This window comes from Sinocyclocheilus anshuiensis, unplaced genomic scaffold, assembly GCF_001515605.1.
Source record: "Sinocyclocheilus anshuiensis isolate Anshui unplaced genomic scaffold, SAMN03320099.WGS_v1.1 scaffold235, whole genome shotgun sequence".
NCBI lineage: Eukaryota > Metazoa > Chordata > Actinopteri > Cypriniformes > Cyprinidae > Sinocyclocheilus > Sinocyclocheilus anshuiensis.
This window is the reverse complement of record NW_015552562.1, coordinates 863,318-873,590: the sequence shown is the minus strand read 5'-3', so window position 1 is coordinate 873,590 and position 10,273 is coordinate 863,318. Positions and strand designations below refer to the sequence as shown.

At 38.8% G+C, this 10,273-nt stretch overlaps 1 protein-coding gene across 2 annotated transcripts in view; it reads left to right on the top strand.

Annotated features, from left to right (window-relative positions):
- The window catches only part of LOC107664772 (proton-coupled amino acid transporter 1-like), a 49,650-nt gene that overhangs the window by 31,716 nt on the left and 7,661 nt on the right, over window positions 1-10,273 (top strand). Inside the window, exon 12 of one of the 2 annotated variants that reach the window (XM_016455429.1) lies at window positions 3,052-3,391. The exons of the other annotated variant lie outside the window; for it this stretch is intronic. Within the exon in view, the coding sequence (XP_016310915.1) occupies window positions 3,052-3,053 (2 nt within the window). The 3' untranslated portion in view covers window positions 3,054-3,391. Of the gene's footprint in view, window positions 1-3,051; window positions 3,392-10,273 lie in introns of those variants that run through there. 2 annotated transcript variants of the gene reach the window in all.

Here is a 10,273-nt window from a genome sequence, read left to right as displayed (position 1 = left end):
ATATTCGCACGATTTTTTGCGCAGCTCGTCAGTGAACAACGACTCTGTGTAGTTAATGCTGCTCAATGTAAGCCCGCAGGTGATGGAGATTTACCGCTGATTACAGAACCGGCTTTACTGATAAGATGCGAGTTAAATATCGCATGCGATTTATCGTGCAGCCCTAGTACTGTTGTTGCTGCTCAAGAGTTTGCTTACGCTTCTTCAGCAAAGTGTGGATTTACTTCACCAATATTACAACCAACAACATATAATCGTCACTTCCCGACAGGTACTGTTTACTAACAAGGGGACAGCGCCAACAACTGGCCTGGCATAAGTAATACAGCGTTTTTGGCCGTTTTCGTGGATATGTGTAAACGTGAATCGTTTTGAAAATGTTGTCATGTATAAGTGAAACTTTTTAAAAACGCAAGGGAAAAACTTTTCAGTTTTTGACTACGTTGTTGTCGTGTAAACGTAGCCTTAGAGTTTCATGTAAATCGGGGCGGGTTTAAGCATTATCATTGGTCCACTAGTTCTAGATTGACAGCTCCTCCTCTAGCCAAGCAGATGAAAAGGGCGGTGACGTCACTCCAATGCGCCCCATTAGCTGCCGATGCTCAGTGTTCCGTTCACTTTTACAGGTGAAAATGGGTAACTGTCAGCTGGGTTAACATCTTTACATATAGGACACCGTTGTGTGTCTGTCTGTCACTGCTGTACGCCTACCTGGCGATCCGTTAATGTTAAATGAGCCGTTAAATGAGCCGTTATATGAGCGGTTATATTTACCTGTATTTATTCGCCTATGCTCACATCGCAAAAGGGAGAAGCCACTATATGCACCGGAATCGCAAAGTCACTGTTATATGTGCCTGGCTCACCTATACCTGACCAGTGTTGGGCAGTAACGCATTACTTAGTAACGCGTTACTGTAATTTGATTACTTTTTTAGTAACGGAGTAATTTAACGCGTTATACCTTTCAAAATAGTCATTTTTGGCCCCAGCTGACAGTTACCCATTTTCACCTGTAAAAGTGAACAGAACACTGAGCATCGGCAGTAATGAGGCGCATTGGAGTGACGTCACCGCCCCTCTTCATCTGATTGGCTAGAGGAGGAGCTGTCAATCTAGAACTAGTGGACCAATGATGACTCTTAAACCCGCCCTGATTTACATGAAACTCTAACTGCAACATTTGGAAGAGCAAAAGCAGAACGTGGAAACAAGAGCAAAGGGAGAAACAGCATAAGCATACAAAAAATAAAAAATATGAGCAGAAAATGTCTGAGAGCACAAAAAAATAGAGAAATATAACCAAGGGAAACATGATTTTGTGTGCAAGTCGGATAATTTTGCATTAATATTTCAGTTTTGTGCAATATGATTTTAAATGTTTTGATTCATGTTTTTTTTTTTTTTTTAAATGCCTTATTATATTTTTTATTTACACTTATTATTTTTCGATCCGTGACAATTGTTTGCTATTCTGAAAACTTTGCTTTCATTTTTTAATTTTGTGCAATATATTTTTACTTGCGTTTTTAAATTTTGATTTCATGCTTGTTATTTTTTATCTGTGACTGCAATACATTAGGCAGAGATCCCATACTATCCCTTTAAGGAGCCTATAATGATAATAAGGATTTAGAACATATCCACTGAGTATGTTGCATTTAAAACTTAACTTTATGTGGTCTGAAACTCTGCATTTATCTGATTTATTTTAGCATGTGATTGTCACAACATGCATGTCACAGTTTGTTTCACTGTGTTTGGGAGGGGATGTATAGAGTATAAAGTGTCCTGGTTTGAAAACAGCAGATATGCCGTAGGCAAAACAGAAAATTAAATCCCAAGAACTGTCTCTCTCTCATAAAGTTTAATATCCGATGTTTAAAATAACCAAGAAATTTAAGAGGTATTGTCCCGCGGCAGCCAAGTGTGCCAGTGAAATGGACCGTAAAAATAAGAGATGAATAATAAATAAAAAATGGATCATGGACATGCATAGTTGAGCATCTATAACTTCAGACGAGACAACGATGTTTTCATTTGCCTCATAAAATGCCCTTTTTTTTTTTTTTGATGTAAAGCTATTGTTATGACATTGTCAGCATGTAATTGGTGTGTCACATGCTATAAACCTACAAAAAACAAGTTCCCTAAATGTTAAAAGGAACAAAAACAAAATTGTCTTGTATATGTCAGCATGCATGCACATGCAACTTGAGATGTGAGATGTGACATTATCGTTCCTGTCTAGTCCTTACAAGCGCTTGGCATGCATGTGGCAGGCACATACAAGTTACTCTGTTAAAATACATGCCCCATTCATACTGTGACATATATTTCCTCCTCATACATATGCCATCTGCAATACTCAGAAAAAAAGCATCCTGTACAAATCATGCTATACTAGATGATGACTCATTCACAGCAACACAGCTCTTCAAAGTTAGAAATCCTTTCTGTCTTTAATGCTGTTTAAAGGCATTGTGCATTCAAACAACGTCGTTGGATTACGGTTAGAGCTTAGCGTTCTGAGTTGTTTAATTCTGTAAGTGTCACACTATTGTGTCTTGCTTTGATTTATTGAGGCGAGGAAGCTGTCTGTCTTTCATTTGTTTAAGAATCCCCTTGGCCTGAATCATATTTGGATGAATTAAGTGCAGAAAGTTCCTCTGTTTGCTTTGCTCCCCAATGTTCAATTCGGAATTTGTCCTGAAGAAAGCAGTAGGAATGAAGTGGGTGTGAGACACATAGAAACGCGAAATTAACGCATTTTATACTTCCTATAAAGCCTCCGTTCTCACAGTGGAGTGCCTGCTCGAAATCAACTTCACAGACGAGCACATCAAAGCTGGGCAAAGACGAGAGCAGGATTACCGTTTCCAAGGGTGTGAGCGTGCCTGTGTGTGCTCTTAATGGAAAGTGGAATGGACAGTGCGTGAGCCCCCTCTGGTCCTGTACTTTTTCTGGGAGTGCAGTGCTATGGCTGACAGCACGCTGACACATGAGCCCCAGGGCATTCTGACTGCGCCGTGTTCCTCTGCTTTACCTCAGGAGCTGCTGAAACTGACCTCCCGCGGCCCCAGGGAGGCTCCAAACCTGCTTGCTTCGGTCCTGCTGAAACAAAAGGAGACACCTGAACCATGCGGCTCCAAAGGTCTCTGAAAATGCCATCCAGTAAAGAGTGAAGGTCTTCAGAACTACTTTTATGGACTCGCGTGATGCCTTGCTCTCCGCTCACGTGACGATCTGACCTTTAATAATTTATAGAGACCCACTTATCCTTCCTTACATCTGACCTTTTACTGTATATATTTGTACTTAACATTTTTTTACCTGGTAAGTGAGGGATAATGTACAGTCAGACGGGTTATTATCGTGGCTACACGATTTGGAGGGAAAATCTATTTTAAGAATAAGAATAAAGATAATTTTTTATTATTAAATAAAGAATATATCAATTGCTAAATATAAACTAAATAAAAATATTTCTGTTGTAATATTTCACTGTAAAATAGAAAAAAATCAGTTTTCACTATAAAATTAAACTATAAAATTACAATGTTAATATTTATGGTTGTCTTAATTTTCAGACATTTAGCCATCAAACTTTTATTTTGAGTCAAAACTGCTGGGAGCCAATAAAGTTTGCCTTTTGTTGATATTAAGCTGTTCTCATTGCAAGGATGTGAAGATGGTTGGCGCATGTTGCATTCCCAGATGCGTGTTAAAACAACACAAACTCGTGTGAAGCAGTATTTATTGTGAACTGAGGCTCTGCAAACACAAGTGGATAATGAGCCTCTCACGTGTAAGAACACAGTCCCGCGCGTCACTCTGAAACACGCAGCACAAATATTTAATTAAATTGCAGCCTTTGCCATTTGATAATTACACTAAGTCGTATCGTAATTTCAGTTTTAGTTCAACTGAACGTGCAGCCTTATGGCAAATGAATGAATGGTCAGTTTAGGGATTAATTCTCACAATTAACTAAATATTTACTATGACTTTTGCCTCAAACTCTTAATTCACTGCTTATTAATAGTTAAAGTAGTGAAGTGAAGTAGTTGTAAAGTTAATGATTAAGGGACCTAAAATAAGGCATTAATATGTGTTTTATAAGTACTAATACACAGCCAATATGCTAGTAATATGCATGCTAATAAGCAACTAGTTAATAGTGAGAATTGGAGCCTAAACTAAAGTGTTACCGAATAAATAATGTACATGAAAAATCTGTTTGGTGTTTTTTCTTTTCAATCATGAAAAAACAATTAATTATTAAGTTTAGATGTTGTTATATAAAAATATTTGCCCATAGAATACAGCAACTGTCCAATCAGAATCAAGTATTTCAGAGAGCCTTGCAACAATTGGAAAAGGTGGAATGTTAATTAATTAAAGGCAGGGAATCACATGGCTATGCATATTTCAATTTCATGTGGCTTCATTTGTTTGAGGACAGTTTTCTGATTTGGGAATGTAGGGAAAAGAACATGAGAGTTTATAAGTCAGTTTGAAAGTACTCGTAGCTTGATTTCAATAGCTCTGAGGATTTCTCTGCAGTGCTCTTGTTGGATGTGTGAACCATAAAACCACACAGCCTCTTGAGTCGAGGCTTTTTCACTGTTCATTAAAGTAGCAGTAATTCAGATTAAACTGTGGGAATACTAACTAAATCTGCCTTACCAGATGAATTAGCCAGTTTTAGTACGCAGTTTGCGTAGGGCACCAACTCCCAGGGGGGCACCATCCCAGTTGCTCAAAAAAAAAAAACTTTCATTCTACAATTATATTAACATATACATATACATAAATAAAAATATAAACATGAACATATATATGTATATTAAATTAAATAAAAGTAATTGGCAGAGAGATGTTGAAAAATTCACGGTAAACACGACAGCAAGATTGAAACCAAACTTTTTTTTACTGTAAGCGTTTGTGGTTGTGAATACAGTATTACACAGTACGAAAGAAAGAGTTAGTGTGAGGCACTGATGAATTAGTGTGGCATTTTGATTGGTTGTTTGAAAAAGGAAATCAAGATACTTCCTGTTAGATTTTTGTGTGTTACATAGAGAACTGTGTGTTGTGTTTTGCAAAACGTGTTTTATGAAATTGAAAATTACTGAGAATTAGTGTATGGTTTTGCAGATTTGGTGTTTGAGTGTCAGGATTCAGAAATTGTGTCACAAGTAAAGATTTTGTGTGTAAGCAGTTGAAAAAAACTGTAATAGGTTACATGTTCCCTTACAGATATTAACTATAGTTTTAGTATGAATAAAACCAAAAAAAATCATGGTTCTTGTAGCCATGGTAACCACAAATTTAGAGAGGTTAAAATCTGCCGAAACTTGTTTAAAGGGGTCATATGATGCGATTTCAATTTTTCCTTTCTTTGTGAAAGCGAAACTACTTTGTTTGGCCTTCCAAAAGAGGACGATATCGCTTTGTCATGCCTGGAGCTGATCCGTGCTGGTCGCTGAGGAAATACATCAACTTCGCGCTGTCGATCGCCGGAGCGGCTTTCACCGTGGACGAAGCGGAGTCCAGCCCTGGGTCGTCTCATATGGTTGCCGCAGGCATCACAGTATGGTAAGGGACGTAACATTTCCGTCACACGCTTGAGGAATTCGGCCAATCACAGCACACCTCGCTTTTCAGACTGATGAGCTTTGTAAAAATCGACGCGTTTCAGAAAGGCGGGGCATAGAGGAGAAACAATAATGTACAGTATGTGGAAAATAATGTGTTTTTTTAACCTTAAACCGCATAAACACATTTCATTACACCAAATACACAAAATAATGTTCTTTTTAGCAGCATCATATGACCCCTTTAAATAAATGACATGCATGAGCATCAGTTTTAGTCCTCACAAATGCTTGCTGCTGAGCATATGAGGCTTATGTTGATGATAACTATTTAGATTCACTAAACTTATTCTAATTATCGATTTTTTCCCCAGCTTTTTCACATATGCATTGATGAGATGGTACTATACATGCAGATCTGTGATTGTGTACCTGGAGTATTTTTGGAGCTAAAATACAACTCATAATTTAATTTATAATGACATTATAGTCTCAGCTTCATTATCTCATCTCATTCTGACCATAGTGCCATAAGAGAGGCTGAAACACACTATTTTTCATGGCTAATACCGCTGTGTTTATGACACGAACTGTCCTAGACGTTGTAATGAGGCGTTATGTTGTGTTTCATCCCACCTTTGAAGGCTCTTTTATCCCAAATGACATATTCCATGTGCTTCTGGCAGTTTAATAGTTGCTCATTTTGAAATGCTGCTGAGAAATAAATAGCTGCTCTGTGACTGATATGTCTGAGATTAACTTATTAATTTTGTATAATGGCCACTGACAACAGGCCTTCTTAATGGACTGAAAGGATTAATTGGGAACATCTCAATGGACTTGTTACTGACAATATGCATGTATTTATTTCTCTAATTATTTTTGCAAGAATGGGCAAAGGCCGTGACATACATTTTCCTCACACTAGAATGATCTTTTTGTGCAGCCAGTCTGTAATAACGTAATAGGCGACGGTTTATTTGCTTTTGATGCATAATATAGAACAACACGATTTATATAAATGCTGGCTCACGTTTTTGAGGAGCACATGTTAAAACGTTAGTCTGACATCTGATGTGACGCATAAGCAGTGAGTCATCCGGACGCATCAATCACATCGCCAGCATCAAACTTTCATTAAAGAGATGCAGGCCTGTGTTGCGTCCAACAACAGCTGCCTACTGTTTGTGATCTTCAGACGACAGATATTTATAAATGGAGTTCAATTTTTGGGGATATTTTGTCCATGGAGATTCGCAGTGCGTTTCAAGATACTTTTCATTGACGCAAACCTTCATTACTGCTCAAATACAGGCAATGAATCCGTGATGAGCCTCTATTTATATTTCAAACAGTCATTGTCTGACAGTCAAGAATTGTTCACAAGTGAATAATGGGTAATTTGTCGCAGCGTCTGCGCTCTCCTCTGTAGTTTTGTCACAGTCTGCCTCTAGAAATCTTCACATGGCAGAAGAGGATTTGCCCTGTGCGGCAATGAAAATTGGATTGTTATTAAATTATCTCGCTTGTGTGGTCCGAATACGCAGACATTTTCAAAGCTTGAAATAAACTAATTAGCCTGGCCATTTTCCAACTTCAACAAACCAGTGTTCTGCTAATCAGAGAGGGGGATATTTGAAAAAGAAGTGTTGTCAAAGGCGAAAGGCTTAATGTGGACTCCCTCGCTCTGACCCAGAGCTGACTTTGGTCTGCTGTTGTCTCTGAGTGCTGGGAAGTGCAGATATGCCTGTATGTCTTCTGTGTTTACAACTGTGAAATGCGTCCCTGAGGTTCACTGCGTTTGGTAATTAAGAGACTAAGAATATGTAACATGTATATAGCCTTGAATATTTGTTGCCTTGAGACTGCTTTTAGCTCTTTCCTGCTCCTGTAGTGTTGTTTGCATTGTAATTGCAACAAAAAGCCAAGGATCTCGTAATGTTACCACCAAGGCTAATCATCTCCAGACAGGCTGTTGGTTGTTTATCGCCTCCTCTAAATGTGGTCATGAGTATAAAGGAAATATTTGGCTGGGTGGAGACATCCTGATAATGATGTTGAAGTGAATCAATTCTGTTTTTAACTAATGCGTTAGCTAGAGATATTTTACATTAAATAAAGGCAAAGCTACCCAAAACTTGTCAGGGTTGGGGATGAAGGATGGAGCGAGGACTCAATAGTGCGGGAAGATAAGGGCTTTATTAATAAAATAAAACAAAACAGACAACAAAAACTACCCCGTGGGGGAAAAACAGGCTGGCAAGGCTAGGCAAGGCAGGATCTGGACACGACACGACAGGACAGGACACATCCAGGGAGACAGGGTGACGAACTGACCCAGGACTGCAAACACAGCGAGAATAAATGGAGAGCAAATGAGGAGGGTAACGAGGGAACACATGTGGGGCAAATTAACCAATAATCAGGTAACAAGATGGGTGGGGTCAAGACAATTGACATGAGCACATGGCATACAGGAAACAAAGACAAAAGCCATGTGCTCACACAAAACAAAACACAAGCACATGGCCAGCCAAACAAATCACAAGCCATGTGCTTGAACAAAAAGACACGAACACACAGCTAATGAGAAAACTCATAAGCCGCGTGTTCACACAAGACAACAAGAAAAGCACGCGGCTGAACACAAACCGCGTGCTACACAAAACACGTGGACAGAAGAGCGCACGGCCGAGCGAACTCGAGACCGCACGCTCCCACAACAGACAGAACATGGAGCGCGAGTGTCTGTACCCCGAAACCGAAACTCAAGACCTGAGTGCCGGGATCCGAACACCACGCTCCAACATGAAACAGTACACGCAGACGAGAGCGCACGGCTCGAGCACTCTCGAAGCCGCACGCTTACATGAAAACAATGACATGACGGGAGTGTCAGGGCTCTGTCACAAAACCATGAATTACACTAGACCGAAGTGACAGAACCCTGACACTAGCCCCCCTCAAAAGGGACGCCACCTGGCGTCCCTAACGAGGAACACCAAAAACAAGACAGGACCATGACAGCACACGACCAGAACAAACATGACAACAAGACCGATACACCACAGACAACACAAGACAGGAAAAATCTAAACACAGAGACAAGGAGGGGAGGGAGGGAGGGGAGCCAAGCCAGTGCCAGTGGTACAGCCCAGAAGGTAATTACAGGAACCAGGGAGGGGCGGCAGGGCCAGGAGCTTGGGCGGCGCCGGCAGGGCCAGGAGCTTGGGCGGGTCTGGAACGGCCTCCAGGCCATGCGGGATGGAGGAAGCCCTTTTCCTCCTCCTCCGTCTCCGAGGCAGCAGCTTCGTCAGCTGGGGGACGTGCCAAAAACTCCACAAATCCCCCAAACGTCAGGTGGTCCAGCCCCCTCATTCTCCACCAATTGAGGGGCTCATCAGTGGCATAATTAAAGAGGTCCTTGAGGGCCAGATCATTAAACCCCAACCCCTGACATGACGGGAGTGTCAGGGCTCTGTCACAAAACCATGAATTACACTAGACCGAAGTGACAGAACCCTGACAAAACTAGACATTATAATGTGTTTATGTTTAAGTCCATTTAAATTAAGTTGCTTTAAGACTGATCATTTTCTGGAATAAATAAATGGCAAATTTCTATTAATAAATGCTAACATTTTTAAATATTCTTTTTAAAAGAAATTAATACCTCTATTAAATGCATTCAGTTGATCAAAATTGACAGTAAAAATGTGTACATATTTATTTTCTTATTTATTGCTGGTTTTCACAAAAATATTAATGATAATTAGAGATGTTTCTTGAGCAGAAAATCATCATATTAGAATGATTTCTGAAGGATCATGTGACACTGAAGACTAAAGTGATGATGCTGAAAAATATGTAAAGTTATTTTAAATTGCATTTCATAATATTACAGTTTTTACAGTATTTTTGATCAAGAAAACCAGCCTGAGTGAACATTAAAAAAACATTTTTTAAATCTTACTATTCCCAAACTTAGTGTAAATCATATTTATGTTATTAGTAATCTAATAATTTGCAGTTTAGGCCTTAAAATGTTATAAATGTTGGTTTTTAAATATATATTAAATGTTACAATTGCTCATTCTATCCTAAGGAACGTTAAAAAAAATCCTAATAGCGTTGATTCTGGTCTTGATACATGAATAGATGAACAAATAATATTTAAATAGCATAATTTATATTATTTTACTAATAACATGTACATTTTATTTTTAAACATTGAGTCACCTACTATTATGCAGTATGCTGTGGAAAAGTGTGCTATTAATTTTATAAGCAACTCAACTTATAAAACAGAAGAAATAGACTTGCATTGAGTGCAGCATTATGGCGGGTAGGGATATGCCGGTATCAAATTTTCATGTTGCGATTAATTGATAATGCCTTTATCACGGTATACGGTATTATCACGATGTTGAAATTTAGTTTAAAAATGTGCTGTCATAATACAGTATAACAGGTGTAATAACCTTTTTCTTATAACAAAAATAACTGAACATTTAAATGCAATAAAGCAATACAGAAACATGTATAAAGTTAAAAGTTTTACACAGATTAAAGTGCAAAAGAACTATAAAGACCAATAGGTATCACTTTACAATAAGACCTCATTAGTTAACCTTAGTTAATGCATTAACATTCACAATGAGCAATAGCTACAT